Raw genomic sequence first — 23,316 nt, forward strand, 5'->3', positions numbered from 1 at the left:
ACATAGAACTAAAAGGATTGTTTTTATTATTTTATAAATCCCTCAAGTCCTTCTTTTAGGCATATACTACATGATCACTTGCCTGATTTGCCCTTCAGAGGATCAGTTGCCACCCGTTTCTTCACATCTAGAAGTTCAGTCTCAATCAGGGTCAATTTAGTGCTGATCTCATGCTGACATACATCACCTGAAGATGTGCAGGAATAATCATGGTCAGAAAAGTAAAAAGAAATATCACAATAAAGAATTGCTTCAACCCAATTAACTACCTGAGCTGATCAGGATTCATATACCTAATTTATAAAATATGATGCATCCATTCCATCCACAATAACCTGAACTGTCTTATAGTTTTCCAGAAACATTACACTCCAGTACTTTATTTACTAATGCTGTACTCACCTTTTGGCATTTTTACTTGGAAGGATGACTGTACAACACGATCATTGAGAGGCTGAGCATGGCGATAATCATTGCGTAAGGTTTTATTGTGCCAATCCAACAGAGTGTTTTCCAGCAGCTTGATCTGCAGAATATATTGTACTTAGATTACCTATGCAAGAAATAATGTCATTTATATATTGCATGTTATACTGTATATATGCACTGTATATCTGGTCTCAGTTTTTCTTTGGGGAAACTCTAATAATGAGCATGAAAATCCAACTGTGCTGATTGGCAGACCCCCACCTATAATCAGCTGCATCTTGGACTTTCCTGCCAACCACCAATGTAAGAGATATTTCTCCACTGACAATCAATGTAAAGGCAGCTTTTCTCTAATGACCACCAACATAAGGAGCACTTCTCTTCTGATCATCAGTGTAAGAGGGAACTTTTCCACTGACCACCAAATGCAAGAGAGAAGTTTTTCCCCCGAAGCACCAATGTAAAAGGGCATTTCTCCTCTGACTATCAAAGTTATAGGGCATTTCTCCTCTGATCAACAATGCAAAGGGGGATTTCGCCAATGACTACTAATTTAAGGGGCCGGTGACAGACCACCTGGAACCCAGCATGGGTGCCTCCGTGAAGATACAGCTTCCTCCACACTGGAACCAGTTGCACCCAACTAGATGACACTAGCTTAGGTGCAAACTGGAACTGACTTTATTGTAAATTCACACAGAATATATACCACACAAAATCAAGTAATAGATTGATCACATTATCACAAACAATGCAAACTGTAAACAGTAATATCAGCAGTATCTCTAACAGTACATATAATGAACAGCTATCATAAACATAAACACATAAACATCCCACAATAGTTTGGTAACAAGGTGAAGGGGGCACAATACTAGCAGGCAGACAGAAACCATAGGTGACTCAATTAACAATGGGGATTCACACTTTGGAGGCACACAATGGGGAATTAAACAATGAGAGAAACACACCTTAATAAACAGATTACACATAGCAGCAAGAGACACCAGAATCAGGTTGTTTGAATCTGATTATAATCTCCTGCTTAGAGTCTCTGAGTCTAGGAGGGGGGTTGAAGCAATCAATACTGATTTGGGCACAAAGGCCCCAAATCTGTATCCAGGTCCTAGGTTCCCTGAGTACGTGTGTTTTTGGGGAGACATTGACCTGAATCTGAAGCAAAACCACTCCAAAGATCCACCAGGCACACACCTACCAAATAACAGAGCCTCCTCAAAAGCTAGAGCCCATAGTCAGTAGGCAAGAGGCTACCCTGCAATCCCCTCCAGAAGCCCCTGGACTTTTCTCCACTGACAACCAATGTAAGGGGGCATTTCTCCACTAACCACCAATGTAAGAGAATGCTACAATCTTCATATGTTTTTTTCTGACAATTACTATTACTTGCCATATAGAGCAGGAGGCCTGTGTAATACAAAAAATCTACCCCAGGTGACAAATACATTAGGTAGGCTTCACAAATGCACCATGATATGTGATATAATACTTTTTAGCAAAGGTTTCCTGAGACCTGAAAATTATTTCAAAAGCTCCGCTATAGTAAAAAGATTGAGAAAATCTGGCATAGGCATTAGATGGATGTTGGATGTGCAGGCACTATCCAACTACCCTTAAGATATATGCTGTACTGAGTGCTACATAAATATTCACAATTAACTTGGCTGTGTACATTTTTTCAATAGAGAATGTAGGGGCCTAAAGACTCAGTGGGGATCCTGGTAATCTCCAATAGCAAAATGCAGGACTGATCTGTCAGTCTAGTTATGGCAGAGAGTGGCATATTTAAGGAGGCCATTTTGCCTGTTCAGAGTTAATGAAAAGTCTCTGTTCAAGGTACAGTCTCTCACCCACAAATACTCACTTTTCCTGCTGTCCTCTGCCACTCCATTCCTCCGTTGGAGTCCTGACTTTGTGAAAACTCTGAGCTTCTGCCATATACAGGGTTAAAGTCTTCTTTCCTTCTTCATGTGTCACTGCAATGGAAGTCACATGCTACTACATACCTAGGGGCACTAGGTAATTACTAGACTTGTGCACAACGGAAAATTTCGTTTAGTTTTGGTTCGTTGTCATTCGTAAAATACATAATTTCGTTCTGTTATATTCGTTATGTTAAGTTAATACGTTTTCGGATAATTCGTTATTTCTGTAGAGTGTCGATATTCGTTATACTGAATCTCGAATCATGTCGAATTCATTCGTTATATGCGCTATAATTTTGTTGGTATTCGTTGAAATTCGATATTTATGTATGTATATATATTCATGATAATGATTCGTAGTTTGGAAAGTCGTTTGTTTATTGAATCTTTAAACACACACAATGACAATATCTCTTCTCCTCTGCTCAAATACAATACAACACCCTTTTCACTCACTTCTCAGGAATGCATCTTGCCAGTAATCCAACCTCCAGCAGAACAATTAATCAGCTGATTGGACTGTAAGATTTACTTTGAGTTGACCTTTTGTTTCATCAGATCTTTAACAAACTACCGAATCATGTCGAATTAATTCATTATATCCACTATAATTTATTTCATATTCGTTGAAATTCGTTATTTTTTTATTTGGACATTCGGATGCATCCGAATGTCTGAAAGATGAAAAATTTGGCCGAATTTTGATTAGTTATGGAACGGATTGCACAAGCCTAGTAATTACAGCGGTCTCTGATGGAGCAATGGAGTGGCAGGAGAGGACTACCAGCAGGTGGGGAGTTGTTCTTTCAAGAGAGCCTGCCAGTTTTCCCTAAATGTGCACAGAAAAATTCTCTTTTTGGCCCCTTCCTGTGATGATTTAGTCTGTCAGTGTGAGAATTTTACCTGGTTTTGAGATAGAATCACTTTTGTGTCAAACACAGTCCACAGCACATTCTCTGTACAGGGAGGAGTCGTCAGAGAACCCTGGTAACGATAGAAGTTGTCCAAGTTTTCAGGAAGCATTGCCAGGGGATCAAGAGTTTTTACTGTGGTCACTTGGCCTGAACACAAGAAAAAAACTGCATCAAAACAGCTGTATCATTCAGAATTCAATAAGGTTCATACTGTCCAGTTACATCCACTGCCAAAATGCCAGTTACTGCCCTGTGTGAAAAAAAGCCCTAACAGGTGCAATTGACCTGCAATTGATCTCTTGATGACCTGCATTTGACCTGCTTTAAGCAGGTTTTTAATATTCCCATAGACCTGTATGGAGGGGGGGGGGACAGGATCACCAGGTATTTCACACAAAGAAAGCAATGCAAAGAGAACAGGATCAGTGGCCGCTGGTGCTCAATTTTCTTGGGGGCCCCCCCAGCCAGCCAGCCACCCCCCCAGCCAGTCATCCATGTAACACAACCACCCCCCTCCCCCATCGATCGATCTATCGCCCACCAGGCCCTGCCACCAGCCCGTGCACTTACCCATCCAGGTGGAGGCTTCTCCCCCTGCATCTCCTTCTGAGTCCCAGCGGTCGTTTCTCCGCCAGTCAGGAGTTAGGACTCAACACCAATCGGATTTTAGGACTCCTGGCCAATCGGGACTCAGGACCCGCTTCCTGATTGGCCAGTCGCTAATGTCACACAATTGGGTGGGATCGGGGCGCAATGCTCTGCGTCCCAAGCCCACCCGTTTTGAAGCCAATCAAAGCCTCAGGCTGTAATCATGTGCTTCTAAAAAAAAAAAAAAATTGGAATCCATGCGTCCGGCGCCCTACATGTAGAATAGGGGCCGGGCGCATGGATTAGGGGGGCGGCGCCCCTGCACCCCTAATGGATGGGCCACCACTGAACAGGATACTTTTTCATACAAGTACATGGTAACACAGACATGCAGGAATAAAAATGTTGGGGTCACATACACTTTAAGGCTCCATGCACACTGGCTTAAAAAACGCTTCTACAGGAGTTTTGTGTTCTGCCTTTAGAAGCAGCTCAATGTTATCTTATGTGTCCATGCACATTAGGACGATTACAGGCATAATCTGAGCTTAACGTTTAGAGGCAGGAAAAAAAAGCTTTTGGTCCTCTTGCTCCTCTTCCTAAGCGCCAGGCATCCAATAGGGTGACCTGGTGCTTTGGTCAATCTGGAAGCAGATCTGACGTCCTGCCTCCTGATTGGCCGGGAGGAAGGTTAGTGTGAAAATAGCGAAAATTAATTCGCTATTGTCACACAATTGGGTGGAATCAGGGCCCATTCTCTGCGCCTCTGGCTCTAATCAGGTGCTTCAAAATATACCACCTCCTCCCACCCCCGCCATAGGAATCCATGCGTCCGGCGTCCTGAAAGGGACTGGGCGCATGGATGGGGGAGCGGCGCCCGTGCACCCACAGTGCAGGGGCCGCCACTGGTGGGGATGCGTTGTGAAGACTGAAGGCTGGTGGGGATGAAGATGATTGAGCTGCATTGTGAAAATGGATGAGGATGAGAGTTACATAGTGAAGAGGCTCTCCAAAATGTAACTCTCATATGCACCCAGAGTGATCCATTTTCACAATGCAACTCAATTATACCACATTAGATTTTTTAAAACTTACCCTCCATGTAACAATCTCGGATCTATCCTCATGGCACCTGTTATTGCTGTGTTGCTGTGTCCTCTGTCCATGTGACGAGCTGGCCACCCCCCTGCCGACCCGACCAATCACATTTCAAGTAAACCAGCAGCAGCCATCAGGCTCCACCTCAGCAGGACGCGATCACCTGCTGTGTGTCTGTGTGCAGAAGAATCCTCAGAAGAATACTCTGCAGCGGCGCACATCGACCGTCCTCGGTGGGGGGGGGGGTTAGCTCTCAGAAGTGAAAGTGTCCGCCGGACTTGTGGCTGCGGCCAGCGGGGGTGGGGGGGGGGGGGAGGAGGTTGGGTGCTATCGGAAGAAGTGAAGTCAAAGTGTCCTATCTTCTGGAGCGGTTCTGCTGTTTGCTGTTGGGGGGAGCGGGCCCTGGTCCGCCAGGCCCTTAGGGACACTCGGGCCTCTTACATGTGTAATGTCTGTACCCTCCTGATGGTGACCCTGCGTGTTCCTGATTGGAGCTTACTGGCAGAAAAGTAAAGCTCTAAACTCCTGAAGACTTTGTACAAAAATTGCTCTATATGAGCGTTTTTTACTCCCAAGAGAACAGATGTTATTTTAAGCCCAGTGTGCATGGAGCCCAGGCAGTCCTGAGTAAAGAGACGCTGAAGGTTAGATGCTACTTATCTCCTTAGCTACAGAATGGGGCAAATAAGATTCTGGTATATACATTGCAAAAATCCTTGAAAAAATAATTGTATTTGTTTTGGAGTTATAATTTGCTTCAAGAAAATCGAAAAAGGAATTCTTATTGGGCATGTTATGATGTTAAAGTGGAACAGCAGTATGTATGCATTTGAAGCAGGAAGGAGGCAAAAAGTATATGTACACTTATCCTTCAAATAAGAGCAACTGCACAAAAGCTATTAGTACCTGCATAGCGAATTGTAGCAAGTTTGGAAATGACGTCACTGTAGTATGTGTTTTCAAAGTGGCCATCCTAGAGATGAAAAAAAAAAATGCTGATCAGTAAAAGTTTTATAAAATACAACACTCTAATGCCCTGTACACACGGTCGGACATTGATCGGACATTTCGACAACAAAATCCATTGATTTTTTCCGACGGATGTTGGCTCAAACTGGTTTTGCATACACACGGTCACACAAAGTTGTCGGAAAATCTGATCGTTCTGAACGCGGTGATGTAAAACACGTGCGTCAGGACTATAAACGGGGCAGTAGCCAATAGCTTTCGTCTCTTAATTTATTCTGAGCATGCATGGCAATTTGTGTGTCGAATTTGTGTACACACGATCGGAATTTCCGACAACGGATTTTGTTGTTGGAAAATTTTATAGCAAGCTCTCAAACTTTGTGTGTCGGAAATTCCGATGGAAAATGTGTGATGGAGCCTACACACGGTCGGAATTTCCCACAACAAGGTCCTATCACACATTTTCCGTCAGAAAATCCGACCGTGTGTACAGGGCATAATGCTTCTGTACACATGATCACAAAATCGTACAAAAAAAATACCGCTTTCGAAACGATCGTACGATAATCTGATCGTTAGTACATAGCTTTCGAGAGCCAATCACGACAATGCATGCTAAATAATCTGATCTGACAAGCACGACAATATTTCTCGTATGATACCAGATTGTACGATTTTCGTTTAATCAGTACAGTTGTCACATGAAAATACAATACAAATACATTAACACACATTACATCACTTCCAAATTTTTATTCTGTCGCGTGAGAATTTTTCGTTAGTAACCTCTTTTACTTTCGATTTGAGAATAGTATGCAAAAAAAAAACGGATGATCATTTGTCTTATAATCTCATCATGTGTATAGGGCTTAAGGCCTCATGCTCATAGATGTATGAAAATATGCTGGGGGGGGGGCACAGGGAAACTGAAAACGTTTTTTACCTTAATGCAAGCAATACATTAAGGTAAAAAAAATGTTTTTAGGCTTAGCGTCACTTAAATTTTTATTGCCGATATATATATTTTTTTACATTCAGCTGTCAGCGGGGAACCCTGCTGACAGCTGATGACTAATCAATTGTTAAGGATGTGGCGGCCGCCCACTCCTTAACCGCTTTAAGACCGGGCCTATTTTTCAAACTTGTTGTTTAAGTTAAAATCATTTTTTTTGCTAGAAAATTACTTAGAACCCCCAAACATTATATATTTGTTCTAACACCCTAGAGAATAAAATGGCAGTCATTGCAATACTTTTTGTAACACCGTATTTGCGCAGCGATCCTACAAGTGCACTTTTTTGAAAAAAATACACTATTTTGAATTAAAAAAAAGACACCAGTAAAGTTAGCCCAATTTCTTTTTTATATTGTGAAAGATTATGTTATGCTGAGTAAATTGATACCCAACATGTCACGTTTCAAAGTTGTGCCCACTCGTGGAATGGCGACAAACTTTTACCCTTAAAAATCTCAATATGCGATGATTAAAAAATTCTACAGGTTGCATGTTTTGCGTTACAGATGAGGTCCCAGGGCTAGAATTATTGCTCTCGCTCTACCAATCGTGGTGATACCTCACATGTGTGGTGTGAACACCATTTTCATATGCGGCCGCTGCTCAGGTATGCGTTCGCTTCTGCACGCGAGATCGGAGGGACGGGGTGCGTTACAATTTTTACATTTTTTTTTCTAATTTATTTTACCTTTTATTTTTATTTTTGCACTGTTCTTTTAAAAAACATGTGTCGCTTTTATTCCTATTACAAGGAATGTAAACATCCCTTGTAATAGAAAGAAAGCATGACAGGACCTCTTAAATATGAGATCTGGGGTCAAAAATTCCTCAGATCTCATATTTACACTAAAATGCAATAAAAAAAAAAAAAGTCGTTTGAAAAAAAAAAAAGTCTCTTTAAGAGTTATGGGCAGAAGTGATGTTTTGATGTAGCTTCTGCCCTGCAATGGTATAGAGACGGGTGGGGGCCACCTTCCCCTTACCTAGCTCCATACCACACACGGGAGCAGAGGTGATCACCCGCCGGCAGTGGCGGAGGGTACCGGAGCGCGGCGGGAGGGAGGGGCCCATCTTGAATGTGCCACAGAGACCACTTTTATCTGAAAGCGGACCGCCTGCTGACGAAGAGGATACCAGGGTTATGGTAGCTAGCTGCAGACATAACAACGACATCCCTCTTCAAACAGCTGACGTATAACGACGGTGGGAGGTCCGTAAGTGGTTAACAACCATGACAGTTACTGGTTGTTAAGGACGCCGGCAGCCGCCCGCTTCGTAGTAACAAACTAGTGTCAGCCTGTGGTAAGGACGCCGGCTACCGCTGACGGTAAATTACCACAGGCTGTCACTACTAAAATACTGCATGACTTCACATGCATCACAGCGCTCCTTCAGTGTCACCTACAACTCTGTCTCCTCCTCTCCATTGCCCCTTTCTGTGGGGGTCTCCCAAAGCTCTGTTCTTGGAACTCTTCTCTTCTCTATCTACACCTCCTCCCTTGGTCACTTGATAACCACCCACGGCTTCCAATACCACTTATACGCTGATGACACCCAAATCTATCTGTCTACTCCTCACCTCACTCCTTCAGTCTCCTCTCACATTACTAACTTACTAACTGACATATCAGCATGGATGTCGCACCACTTCCTTAAACTAAATCTCTCTAAATCTGAGCTATTAATATTCCCCCCCGCCCGTGCCCCCCTCCATGACTTTTCCATCAAAATCAACAATGCAACCCTTACCTCACGCCAGGGTACTAGGTGTAATCTTAGACTCTGACTTGTCATTTCAGCCTCAAATTCAATCGTTGTCAAAAGTTTGTAGAATTCACCTCCATAATATCTCTAAAATTCGCCCCTTTTTAACAAATGAACCCACCAAGCTCCTCATTCACTCCCTTGTTATCGCTTGCCTGGACTATTGCAACTCCTTTCTCATTGGCCTACCTCCCCATAGGCTATCCCCTCTTCAGTCTATCATGAATGCTGCTGCTAGACTTATACACCTTACCAACCGCTCAGTGTCTGCCAACCTTCTCCTCCAATCCCTACACTGGCTCCCAATCACCCAGCGAATTAAATTCAAAATACTAACCACAACATACAAAGTCATTCACAACTCTGCCCCGAGCTACATCACCAATCTTGTCTCCAAATATCACCCAAATCGTCCTCTCCGCTCTTCTCCGCTCTTCTCAAGACCTCCTACTCTCAAGCTCTCTCGTCTCCTCCTCCCATGCTTGTCTCCATGATTTCTCCAGAGCCTCTCCCATCTTCTGGAACTCGCTACCTCCACCTGTCTGGTTATCCCCTACTCTTGCTACCTTCACGTGATCCCTGAAAACTCATCTCTTCAGGAAAGCCTATCACATCTCTAACTAATGTTTTACCACTTCCATCAGCTCATTCCCCACAGTTACAACCTTTTGTACTACCTGCCCCACCCTAGTAGATTGTAAGCTCTTCTGAGCAGCGCCCTCCTAATACTCTTGTATTTTATTGTATTGTAACTGTAAGTTACAGCACGGAGGGTGACAGAACGGAGGGGGACACAGAGGAGAACAGAGGGGGACAGCAGGATGGAGGGAGACAGAATGGAGGGGGACAAGGAGGACAACGGAGGGGGACAGAACGGAGGGGGGCATGGAGTAGAACGGAGGGGGACAGCAGAACAGAGGGGGACAGAACAGAGGGGGACACAGAGGAGAACGGAGGGGGACAGCAGAACAAAGGGGGACACGGAGGAGAACGGAGGGGGACATTGAGGGGGGACAGCAGCAAAACAGAGGGGGACTGGAGGAGGATACAGGGGACAGTCAGCGGTGATCGGTGCGGCTTTGGGGCAGTTACAAGCACTGATCACTGCTGTGTAGATTTCACTAAAGCAGCTGAAAGGGGGGGGGCGGAGATAGAGAAGCGGAGAAACGGCTGTCAGGCTTTATTGAAATCTATACAGGGTGATCGGTGCTTGTAACTCCCCCTCCGCACCTGATCACCCTGACTGTCCAGGTATCGTGTGAAGCATCGGAGCATTTGCCCGAGTACAAGTACTCAGGCAAATGCTCGGTATTGGTACCGATACTAGTATTGGTATCGGGACAACCCTACTCCCAGGTCTCCTTTGTCTCCACCCCCTCACTTCCTCTGAGCACCATCCACTGTCTCTGCCCCCTACTCACCTCCCAGTATTGCCCCTTTTAGAGAATTCAGAAACAAGTATACTTTTGTTGTGCTAAGTAATTTGTATGGAAATTGTTAATGATAACAAGTAAAGCCCCATACACACTATCAGTTTTTCTGCTGAGTTAGTCCTTCAGAGTTACCAAAACCATATAATATTAGGTCAAACCTTAGGGGTTTCAATGTGTATGCAATCAGGCAGGCCCTTGCACTACATGGTTTTGGTAAATCTGAAGGATTAACTCAGCAGAAAAACTGATAGTGTGTATGGGGCTTAAGGCAGTAACTTAGAGCCCTTGCAGCCAACAATAATAGACTCCCAGCATCAATAGACCCTCCAGCATGCCCCAAACACCCATTGCCAGTACATACATTCAGTGCTAGAGGTGCCGAAACTGTGTACCGCAGCATTCTAACTTAAAAAAAAGCCCTGGCAACCAATTAATCTCCGAGAGGATTTTCCCCCTTAATGACCAGGCCATTTTTTGCGATACAGCACTGCATCGCTTTACCTGACAATTGCGCGGTCGTGCAACGGTGTACCCAAATAAAATTGTTGTCCTGTTTTTCCCACAAATAGAGCTTTATTTTGGTGGTATTTGATCACCTTTGCGCTTTTTATTGTTAGTGCTATAAACAAAGATCGCCAATTTTGAAGAAAAAACAATATTTTTTACTCTTTGCTATAATAAATAGCCCCAAAAAATGTCTTCATCAGTTTAGGCCAATATGTATTCTGCTACATATTTTTGGTGAAAAAAAAAAATCGCAATAAGTGTATATTGATTGGTTTGCACCAAAAAGTTATAGCATCTACAAATGGGACCGATTTGTTACTTTACAATTTGTCTAATTGTTGTGTTGGCTACTCACTATCACAGCTGGTGCGGTATTTCCACTCCCTTTTCATAGCGTCTACAAAAACGGGGATAGATTTATGGCATTTTTATTACTATTTTTTCTTTACTAGTAATGGCAGTGGCCAGCGATTTTTAGCCGGACTTCGACATTGCGGCGGACAGTTCGGACACTTTTGACACTTTTTGGTACCAGTGACATTTATACAGCGATCAGTGCTATACAAATGCACTGATTACTGTATAAATGACACTGGCAGGGAAGGGGTTAACACCAGGGGGCGGTCAAGGGGTTAAGTGTGGTTAAGTGTGTCCTAGGGAGGTGTTTCTAAATGTGGGGGGGGGATGGGACTGACTGGGAGTATAGAGAGATCCCTGTTCCTGATCACTAGCTACAGACAATCACACTGTACTCCCCTGACAGAACGGGGATCTGCTTAGTTTACACAGGCAGATCCCCGTTCTGCCTCTCTGTGGAACAGTCGCGGGTGGCCGGTGGATATTGTGGCCGCTGGCTATGCGCATTGGCTCTGGCACCGCGGACACGCATGCACTCCCACTGTATCTATTACACGAAGCGCCGTACCGGTACGGCGATTGGCGCAATAGAGCCGTCCTGCCGCAGTATACATTTTTTGAAGTGTATGATCACATTAATATGCTAAGTTTCTAACCTGGGGTACCACATTCTTGGGAAGAACAAGACAAAACTCCCAGATATGACTTCAAAATCTCTCTAATAGTTTGCTAACTGCAGTAACTGTAAGTTAGGTGCAAGTTTGGAGTTCTCTTTATTTATGTGTAATGATACTGGTGAATATTTCTAAAGTATGAATCAAGTTCATGATTTTGGGCCCAATCACCAAAATGTGTCTACTACATTTACATCTTGTAAACATACAAAGTGACATTTAGTACATTCCCTAATTCTTACAGCAAATATTCCTAAAATAAACAATGATTTTTTTAAGCACTTATAGATTATTAATTGTTTTCTTTTGTATATTTTCTCAACACTTTTTGCTGTTTAGTTTATAGAAAGATTGTAGTAACATGGTGTCACGGAACGTCCCACACTCCGCTTGAGTGCTTCCGTCAGTATACCACTTCCTCCCAGTCTGGACTGCTAACATGGACTATTTATTTTAGAATCAAAATTACAAGACTTTATATGCTGTTGGAACCTCCTCTAACAATACAACTGTAACCTAATTAACATGAGCTAGTTTACTAAATAATTTACCCAGACTAGGTGACTATTCAATACACATTACCATAAACATCAACACAGGGTTAATTAGAACAAATAACAATGTGTGGAATACCCTTAGAACCTGTGGTAAGCCAGACTAGACTGTTCGTCTCCTAGCCAGTCCTGGAGGCTAATGTGATCAGCTCACTCAATTAACATGGTGAGTTCAGAATCAAACTAACCCAATAATAGTCTCTACATACATCCTGGGAGATATTGTGGACAAATATTACTGTCCCATTTTAAGTAGTCCAAGATATATTTTCTCACTCACCCTGTGCCAGGATAGCACAGGGTGACTTAGACATAAGAGGTGTATGTGGAGCTGAAACAAGGGCATCCCCTACTTTCCAAGGGATTCTGAGTTCCACGGGCCCTCCCGTCACACATGGGTTATATATTTGCTTATATGTATTTTATTCTATACCCTTTATGTAGCTAGTACACATCCACTGGTAGACCTCTTTATATTTGTTTGCACTTTTTAATTGCATACAAATATTTTTTAGCCAATGTGTAGTTTTTAGATGACTAAAAATGTACCACTCTGAAAAACAATAACATATAACTTTTGTACAGAACTTGCCTGAAAAGATCAATTAGGTTTCTTGCTTCACTCTTTGGAAACAAATAAGGAATCTGATTGACCACTATGGGTAGGTTTTTAATTTAGGTAGAGAAGTTTCCTTTCCCCAGTTTTTATATAACTTACCTCATAAAGAAATGCAAGCACAGCAAGGCCTTCAGGCTTATCCACGGCCTCATCAAAGCTACTGTATAACTCTGAGTTATAGTGCACAATGTGCAACTGCAATGACAAGTGAGGCAGCATTAGTGTTAATCCATTATCATGAATTGCATGACATACAAGAAGAATGATATGTAGCGCTCACCTCTGCCATGTACCTCAATCCATCAATAGTATGTTCCGAGCCGCTAGTTTCCAGGTCAAGACCACCCCAGTGTAGGTGCATCTGTACTGCAGTATACACATGGGGGAGCCCTTTCTTAATTTTCATTGAGGATGGCAGTTGTATCTGCACTGAAACGAAGAACACAACTTTATCACAAACAGTCTTTGCTGATAACCCATTTGTTCCCTAAGGGTAAAACAGATTTTAATGCCTAAGCCTAATTTTGCAACTTTGACATGTGTTAGTAAAACCATACATATCATCATAACGACTTTTTGCATCCAGGACAATCCGGGTCCTGATCGTTAGAACGGGGCCTGCGACTCTTGGGGAGACCCTGATCTCTGTGCTGGGAGCTCGCAATGCTGCGCACTCCAAGCACTAAGGGACATATGCAAATATGCGGTCCGATGGAAAAAAGCCCAGTCCAGTGGGGCCACATATTTGCATACGGTCGGCGTGAAGGGGTTAAAACTGAACTTTAGAAATGATCTTTATTGCATACTTGTACATTGGTCCAGCTTGACACAATGTAAAGTATGAATATCTCACACTTGATGAGCTGCTTGTGAAGATAACAATCACTGTTGAGGTCTCTGTTACCACAGTGATAGCAGCATTTTCTGTGCGGGCAGCTTCCCCTCTGCACACTGACCACAGTAAGTCCCCAGCTTGCCACTGCTTCCTTTCATAGAAATGCTCTGTATTTTTTTCAATGAATACATGGCATTCTCTGATTGGACAATTTGTATAATTACTGCCCTTCCTTTTCACATCGTCCAATCAGAGAATGTTTTGTATGCATTGAAAAAGATGCAATGCATTCTGCGAACTGTGGCAGTGCTGAGCTAGCAACCACCTGTGGTCACTGTGCAGAGGAAAGCCACTTACACAGAACCCCATCAGGATAGGAAACATCATAATGTGTTTCCCCCCAAAAAAAGGCCTACCCCGATAATAAGACCTAGAGGGATTTTCGGGGAGGGCTGTAATATAAGCCCTACCCTGAAAATAAGCTCTAGTTTAAGTTGGTTGTGCAATTCTACAGTCCAATCTCCTGCACTAGTACATGTCTGTGTGGCGCAGTTTGGCACTCAGGCGATCTTCTCTTCTCTCAGCTGTCAGCGGGGAATCTTGGCCCTCCTCCCTGCATTGCTCAGAGTGGGAAAGACAGCTCGGGGTGGGCCATGGAAGTGCCAAGTAGGCAGGCCGCCATCAGGGGGGTACAGTCCACACTCATATAAGGGGCCCGGTCATCCCAAGGGGCCCAGATGTGCCGAGCGACTTGGGCCCCCAAGGTATTTCCATCTGCTGCCTGACAGCCACTTTCGGTCACTCCGTCACACTTCCAGGTTGCCGGGGTAACGTCAAGCTCACTCCTCACTGCACCGCCGATTAGACGCCTTGAGATGCACTTCTGCTGGGATTGGTGGAGGGGGAGGTGGGCGGAAAAGTTTCCGCCCACCTCCCCCTCCACCAATCGCAGCAGAAGTGCATCCGGAGGCTTCTAATCTGCGGCACCTGTGAGGAGTGAGCTTGGCGTTGCCCCGGCAATCAGGAAGTGTGGTGGAGTGACCGAAAGTATGGAGGGTCTCAAAGGAAGAGAACTGAAAGGAGGGGCTCCTGCTGGTCTCATCTGATGTTCTCCTCCTGCCGCTCCCCCCAGTGCCTATTTTCCTTCACATCACAAGTGGTAGAGCTGCAGTCTGCAGACATTGAGGAAATCAAGCGGCAGGAGAAGACAGAGATTGCTGCTTACATTCCACAGAGCTCATCCCCGCAGCAGATGGAGGAGATGGGGAGCAGAGTGCTGAGGAGGGATCAGAGGTGATTGGCAGGAAGAGCTCTCCCTGACACGACCCTCCAGTCATCAACATGCAATGACAGGGCTCCTTTCTACCTCTTTCTGCATCGATGTCCTGGCTCCTCCCCTCTACAGATTCTGGTGAGTAGCTGTGTCTGTACACACATGTACTAAGTGGAATGTTAATGTTAGGCCCCTTTTACACTGGGGCGGTGGGTGCGTCGGGGGTAAAGGCGCCGCTGTTTTTAGTGGCGCTTTACCGTCAATTTTGCGGTGCTATTTGGCCGCTAACGGGGTGCTTTTAACCCACACTAGTGGCCAAGAAAGGGTTAAAACACCGCTGCGGTTTGCCAGCAGTTCGGCTGCACTGCCCATTGATTTCAATGGGCAGGGGCACTTTAGGAACAGTGTATTCACCACTCTTAATGCGCTGCAAAGATGCTGCTGGCAGGACTTTTTTCCATCCTGCCAGCACACCACTCCAATGTGAAAGCCCTCGGTGTGAAAGCCCTCTTTGCAGGCGATATTTTTAGCGTTACAGCCCCTGCAAAGCGCCTCAGTGTGAAAGGGGTCTTACAGGTAGTGTCTGAATTACTTTGATCTCACAATTTATGTATCTCCCCCCCCCCAGGTAACTTTTCATGTGGGTCTGCTAATTATAGAATCTGTCCTGTTAGGCTACTTTCACACTGAGGCCTTTTTTAAAGGCGTTTTTTGTGCTAAAAATAGCACCTGTAAACTGCCTTCTCTGCAGCCCCAGTGTGAAAGCCCGAGTGCTCTCACACTGGAGCGGTCCGCTTGCAGGACAGGAAAAAAAATTCCTGCAAGCAGCATCTTTGGGGTGGTGCGGGAGCGGTGAATACACCGCTCCTAAACCGCCCCTGCCATTGAAAACAATGGGCAGCGCTGCCAAAGCGCCTGCAAAGCCATTCAGCAGCAGCACTTTGCGGGCACTTTTAGCTCTTTTTTGCCGAAAAGCGCCCGAAAAGTGCAGCTGAAACGATGGTAAAGCACCGTTAAAACTAATGGGAGGGGGGCCAGGCCTAAAGTTGTGTAAGGGGCTTCAAAATTTCTGATGGCTGCCCTGGACTCAGGGCTCAGCTCTCCTCTTCTCCCAGGTGTCAGAGGGATGTCGCCCCCTCCTCCTTCTGCAGTGCTCGAAGAGGTGGAAGACAGCTCAGGCAGGCCATGAAAGAAGGTATTTGCATGGTTTCATTGCAGAAACACACACCTTTTGCATTATGTGATCCATAGAATGGATTTTGGCCTTTTGCAACCACTGGGAAGACAGCACATTGCATGGTAATCGCTACCCCGAAAATAAGCCCTAGTGTGTTTTTGGCTAACAAAATATTATAAGACCCGGGCTTATTTTCGGGGAAACACTGTAGAATTCATTGTAGTGGTTCTGACCACTACAGTGATTATCAGCTTCCCCAGCTGCTCAACAGGTATGAGATATGCACACTTACATTCTGCCAAGCTGGACCAATGTAGGTATGCATTAAAGAACCCTCCCCTCTGTTCTTGCTACAACCCCCTTTTGGGCTGGAGGTTAGAGTGTTGTTACGATTTTTGGAACAATGACTAGCATTATGCCCTTCTCTTTCTTTTTCTTTTAGTATCTCTTTGTGGTGATGGGTGCCTGGGTGGGCACACACAGTCTAATAACATAAATGAGTGTGGTATTCTTATATCCGAACTTACTCTGTTTTTTTCCTTTGTTACTTGTTTAATGGAAGTTTTTTCCTTCCTGTTTGATTTCTCTGATTGTGCATATACATTATTGTACCCATTTGTTGCTTCGGTATGTATGGAATTTACAAGCTTTAATACTCCAGTGCTGTGACAAATCCCTTTGTATAAGCTGTTTGTTGGACAGTATGTCGCCTCTGTATTGGCTTGACAGGTGTAATTTGTATGTGCATTTTTTTCAACAAACAAAGTTTTAAAAAAAAGGTATGCAATAAAGGTAATTCCTGAAGTTAAACTGTTAAATTGTTATTTGGAGCCACCCTTGAGAAATCTCTTCATTGCCTCCTTTCTTTTCTCTTGGCAGGTGTGTCTCAAGGGTAAGGCTACATAAGAAATCCTCTTAGGCCCCATTAAACTTATTCCTGTGTCAAAAACATTTATTTCATGTATAAAGAGGCAAGCACACGCCCTTAAGTCTCAAAGAGCAGGAGAAACAATGTTGCCTTTAGTTGCCAAAGGTGCATGTAAAAGTGCCTACAGAAATAGAGAAAAAGTGTAAATACCTAAACCAAGGAAGATGCCTGCTGCGGTTCAGCATCTTCCTTGGTCTAGGCATTTACAAATTTTCTCTATTTCTGTAGGCAATTTGTAAATGCCTAGACCAAGGAAGATGCCCAACCTCAGCAGGCATCTTTAACATATTCTGCTAATATGTGATTCTCTCTCCAGAGGCATAAGTAGGCGCATTTTCAAATTGAGAACATGCATGTTTGTACAATCATTTTAGAAAACTGGTTCAACACCAAGGTCAACTCAACAGGTAAGAGAAAGTTATAAAAATAGTATTGCCAGACTTTATTAACTCTTGTCATTGATCTGGTAAGGAAAGTATGTAAGCAAACCTGTCTCCATGAATACTGACCACTCCAAATTAAAATCATGTAGAGTCACCATTAAGTTTGCTGTCTGAACCCATTACCACCCCTGACAGCTATGATTTTAATAGAGGTTGAACAGCTTTCTTTTTAAAATACGAAATACAAGTGATGGTTAGACTCACAGAGAGAATACAAAGCATCAGAAGCTTGTGTCATTGACGTGGCATCCCTGGGCATTTGGAACACTTACCTATTAATAGCAAGATATAACCTAAATGTTGTATTCAGAGTTCATGCTAATGCCCCACAAAGCCATGCCTGCCCACTGCACATGGGTATGTATTGAATTTTTTAGCTAGACTACCAGACCTTTGTAGACAATTGACGGGATCAGAATTGCATGCCAAGAACCCTTTTTGTTACTTTTTTTTTTTAATAAGTTTATAGGAATACTATACATGAATGTATTCTGTGATTTTGAATTTAGTGCATATATACTATATTTATGAACTATTTAAAAAAAAAACACTGACAGCTTAATCCTTTTAGTCAATGTTTTACTTTGGGTGGCGTTAATATGCAAGCCCTTAAAATATATATTTGGCTGGTTAAAAACAGAACTGCTTGTACTTTGCCATCATTGTACCTTTTAAGCAAATAGTGTTCCTTTTAAACAAATAGTAAAGAGTTTTGTTGTCCGCTGCTTACAATTTTGGCAGGATCAGGCCACTTTGGCAAAGCATTTGGGGGTCACCAGAATGGGAAATTTTAGTCAATATTTTTCAAGGGCAAGGAAAGGGTGTAGTTTCAGGTGTCTGTCACAAATATGCAATATCGGTTGCTAAAAAATGAGTGCTGACATATACACTATACAAAGTGGAAGCTTCTGTTCTCTGATTGGTCAAAATCATATCAAATAACTGCTGCATGTGCCTAATGTTGGATGTGCCTAAAATAAGAATTCACTAGGGTGAAGGCGGTGCCCGTCTGTTCGGAATTGACCAAAGTTGAGCACAGGGTGTAATAGCTCTGGGGAGGCTGTATATTGCATATATTCTACATAGATAAACAGTACATAGAGATTGTGGATAATCCTGTTTGAGTTCCTTTGGTGAACTTTAGTTGCTGACTTACCTGAATGACCGTTATTGGTGATTGCGAAATCTCCATGCAATGGCCCATCATACCCTTCAAGTTCAAATAAGGACATTTTATTGTTGTACACAACTTTCTTTTTTTGGATGTCAATGGGAGATTGGTGTTTTGCTCCACATAGCACATACTTTTTTGCCCAGTTTGCTTCATCCACCTCTCCTTCTGTCAAAGGTGTATAAAATAGTCAGTTAAATAGAATCATAACCTGTGTATGTTAAATGAAATTATATTATCATAAATAGCTGAACTACTGTACTATTCTACTGTAAAAGCTGTTTGCCTCCATGGGGTAAGTCTCCACAGGAAGGTGCTAATAGCTATAGTGGTTAGTCGAGTATATATTATGGTCATATGTTTAAGCTGGTCAGCTTAGCTCTGAAGAAAGGGGTATGCCTCTAAAACATATAAATAGAAAAGTGACGGCAGAAAAAGACTGAGTAGTCCATCGAGTCTGTCCATTTTATTTATTTATTTATTTATTAACTGGGGTTTTTTTTGTTTTTCATTAACATTGTTGTCTGACTATAGCTCTATGTTTATCCCAAACATGTTTGAAGCCATTTACTGTTGATTGTCTCACTACCTCTGTTGGTAGTTTATTCCAATCAGCAACTACCCTTTCAATAAAATAATACTTTCTAAGAGTCGTTTTGAACTTTCCTACAGCTAGTTTGAGGTAATGTCCCCGTGTTCTTGATTTTGATTAAATATTGAAAAAACTGCCTTCCTGAACCTTATTCACCCCCTTGACGTATGTGAAAGTTTCAGTCATGTCTCCCCTTTCCCTTCTTTTTCTTTCAGACTGTACATATTAAGTTCCTGAGGTCGCTCTCGATATGTTTTATCCCCCACTTCATAGTGCCCTGATGAAGTCACGTGACATAATGCATAGGGAGTGGCCGGATATCGAATGAACCGGAAGTGATGTAAGAGGTGTCTGCAATGCTGTATATTCCACATTTCTGCTGCTTTTTACCTTTTTCTTTGTAAGTGTCCATTTGGCTATTTTATAAATTCATCATTTAAACGGTTTGCACTATGGGAGATACTTTTTTTATCCCCTTATATCCCCGTTTTCCGTGAATGGCTGTGAATCCGGAACCCATCATTTGGAATACACTATTTGGAGAAACACCACTGGCTATCACTGTCTCTAAAGGTCAGGAGAGCCATAGATGTCCCCCAGCTAAGCTGATTGCCAACGCTCTATATACTTCATATTGAGGTAAGGGTCCAGAGAGCATTAAGTGGTGTTTATGAAGATCCCCGATTGAAGATACCCTTTGATGACACGTTCAGCACTTTATTTATTTATTTGTTTATTTTAAACACAGTGGACTATTATTATACTATATAGTTCTATATATTTGAGCTATCTGGGACTTCATGCTGATTTGCACAGTTTGTTTATCTATCTATTAGCTATTTGCACGTTACGTTATTTACACAGGAGTTTATTTTGTATCTTGCAATATTTATTGTCATCTTGCACAGTACACTTCATTGCATAAATTTGCACAGGAATTCTATTTTGCACAGGATTATATTTTACATAGATTTTTTCATTTGTTCACAGGTAACATGCATTTATTCTATTAAGTTGTGCTGATCATTTTTTAATCCTACACCAATTTTGTGCACTGTATACACTTTAGGTCTAGCTGCAATTTTTATTAGATTAGTTTGATTCACTTGATAGCGGGAGGGACTACACTGACTAATAAACTACAACTACCATATTCCAGATGGCAGATGGACTTGTAGTTTCTATGGTTTTGGGGGGGGGGGTGCTGATGAGCGCTCTCATAGTCCATTGACATGTCCTCCCTCTTTCAAACAGATAGCCTGTACAGAGGTATGAGCTGAAAGCTGGAGGACATGTCTGCAAAAGCGCCCACATTACACCTGTGATCTACTGATTGTGGGTGCAATGCTTTCCAGATTTCTTCAGGAAAAGTTAATAAATGCATATTTATTTTTTCTACAAAGGTGAACTTATCCTTTAAACCCAAAGGTGAACATTTATCATATTTCAGCTTACCAATTCTTAGATATGTTGGCTGCATTTGTTGTCTTTTTTTAGGTTTCTTTCCCTTAAAGTCGAACTATAGGCAAAACTTTTTTTACCATTTTGGATAGAATAAGGGAGAGTTATAACACCTGTCAGATTTTTTTTTTTTTCTTTTTGCTATTCCCTTCACTTTCTGTCCCATAACCAAACAGAAAGTGAGAGGGAATCCCTGCAAATGAAGGGCATTCCTTGGGGACCCCCAGGTCACGAGAACTAGTGTCCCCATTGGAAGATTTCCCCTCTATTACTTTTCTGGAGACAACCCAAATTTTGGGATTTTCGTTCGCTGACATCCGCCGCTCCACAGAAGAGGCTGGAGGGTTGGCTCAGGTCTGCTTGAAAAACTGACAGACGGACCTGATCGGACAGCCCGTGTGAAAGGGGCCTTACACTCTCCTCCCCAATCCTTCTATATTGGTTACACCTTAAACATATGATCTATAACTACAATGTCCTGTGATGATAAAGCTGACCTGTATCTAACTATAGAGCCCTGGCATGACAATGACCTGTATGAATATGTAATTGGATACTTATAAAATGCACAATCTGCCAATTTCTACTGATACATCTGTGACTTTGTTAAATCTTATAAATAAAGAATTTGAAAAAAATCTAAAAAGCTCTGGAGATGCCCGAAGCTTTTTTTTTACTTCTGGTCAGATGTGTTGAGCATGGTTAACATGTTTTTTCACACCACATTTCTTCTAGACCCTAAATTGTACCTGCTTAGCTTAATGGATGACGAGTTGATTCTGCTCATGGTGTGGACACCTGTACACAGGACAGTCTTTCAATGTGGATGGGGGAATTGCTACCAATGAGCTATTGTATTCTGCCATAGAAGGGGTTGTCCAGATAAATTTGAAAAACTGTGGAGGGATTGACTAAAAGTTCCTGGTCTAGCCCCTCTCATTAATTACTATTAGACTAATATCCCAAAATAGCTTGACCTCTTTTGTTTTTTACTTCCTGGCACCCCTTGGGTTGTCTGCACTAGTTGGGGTGATAGACCTCTTCATATCTTCTTTGTTGTTGTGCTACATCTGCTCTCACAGATATATCTCTTTTATATGACAGCTGCTAAATTAATAGGAGCATATCCTGTCAATATATATAATATACAGTGTTTACTAATCAATGGACAACAGATGAAGGCTAATGTATGTTTCTGAGAAGTTAAGTATAGTTATCATTTTTGTATTTATATTTTTTGTGGTTGGGGGGAGGAGAAGGGAGGGAAGGTGACTAAACCATACTGGTCGCATTTGTTAGTGCACTACAAAAAATGTACCTGGTTTAAAAAAATATAATAGACAATTGAATAGACACTTATTGTGGACAATCATTTTCACTGGATTGAATGTAAAGATATTAAAAAACAAGTGTACGATTGAAAGAATATTCACTGAAATTAATATTTCCAAAAATTAAATTTGGCTCCAAATAAGACATAAAATTGATGTGTGTGATCTGTGTGTGAGATCAGTTTCAGATCCAGCAAGTGAAGAAAGACTCAACAGGAACAGGCTTTCTCACCCCTGAGACAAACAAAGATTTAAACTTATGCTGGCAACTATTTTTTTTTTCAATGAAAAGGCACAAAAGCATGATTACCCAAACATGCAGGTTAATGTTAATAAGTTATGGCCAGATACCTCAAAATCCTCTATATAACAGTAATTCATCTGTTAAAAAGCAAAAGCAGCAATGAATAAATGGAAAAATTAGAAAGGACAATTGATCAATATTTGTTATCAATATTGAAAACAAATTTAATACAAACTTGTTATATGAGTCCTTGTATATGCTACTCTTTTCTGTTCTATGCAATCCCAATTGGCAGAGCTGACAATTAAGAATTAATGCTTTTTGGCAATCCCATACTATAAAAACATATCGGTTTACTCATTATCATTAGACAGTATAAATACAATGTTAAACAATACACTATAGAATAACAAGGTTATCATTTTTCATAGTTACCCTATAAAGGATAGACAAAGAACCCAACAAAAAGTTACAGACTTATTTGTGTTATTCTCACATAGGTCTTACCTTGGTATGTCCATTCCACTACATGGGAGTGACAAATGAAGAAGAGAGAGAGAAGTATATAGAAGCTCAGCTGCATGGAGCACCTCATGGCTGGTATAGTGTGTGTGTGTGTCTCGTAGGATGGTGACCTGGCTTATATTCTACAGCTCTGTATGTGTAAATACCAATTTAAAAGTCTGCAAACGATGATTCTCCCTCCCACTCTACAAATAGGCCAGCCCACCCCACCCACCCACTTCTCTCTTCTATTTACCTAGATAGAGGAAAGAGAGTTCATATAACTCGCAGATCTACCCATAAGAGGCTTTAATTGATTGACACACAGAAGCTGGTTAGGTTTTATTAGCCTGGTTTATGGAGTCGGTGTCATCACCCCACCCTGTGCTGTGTTCTTAACCTACCTGGGAATCACTGGTCTAATGCCTACTTTATGTGCACAGCTCCCAGTTACTGGAACTAACTAAAATAGAACCACTGGAGCAAAATGTGC

General features: G+C 42.3%; 1 protein-coding gene across 1 annotated transcript in view; it reads right to left on the minus strand.

Moving 5' to 3' along the window:
* CA6 (carbonic anhydrase 6) overlaps positions 1–22,983 on the minus strand; it is a 35,116-nt gene extending 12,133 nt beyond the window's left edge. Inside the window, exons 1-8 of the mRNA XM_073603022.1 lie at positions 22,827–22,983; positions 18,677–18,859; positions 13,145–13,293; positions 12,964–13,059; positions 5,879–5,945; positions 3,276–3,433; positions 403–526; positions 83–187 (exon numbers count right to left, since the gene is read on the minus strand). Coding sequence (XP_073459123.1) covers positions 83–187; positions 403–526; positions 3,276–3,433; positions 5,879–5,945; positions 12,964–13,059; positions 13,145–13,293; positions 18,677–18,859; positions 22,827–22,914 — 970 coding nt within the window. The 5' untranslated portion in view covers positions 22,915–22,983. The remainder of the gene's footprint in view (positions 1–82; positions 188–402; positions 527–3,275; positions 3,434–5,878; positions 5,946–12,963; positions 13,060–13,144; positions 13,294–18,676; positions 18,860–22,826) is intronic.
* Positions 22,984–23,316: the final 333 nt, after the last annotated feature.

This window comes from Aquarana catesbeiana, linkage group LG10, assembly GCF_042186555.1.
Source record: "Aquarana catesbeiana isolate 2022-GZ linkage group LG10, ASM4218655v1, whole genome shotgun sequence".
Taxonomy (NCBI): domain Eukaryota; kingdom Metazoa; phylum Chordata; class Amphibia; order Anura; family Ranidae; genus Aquarana; species Aquarana catesbeiana.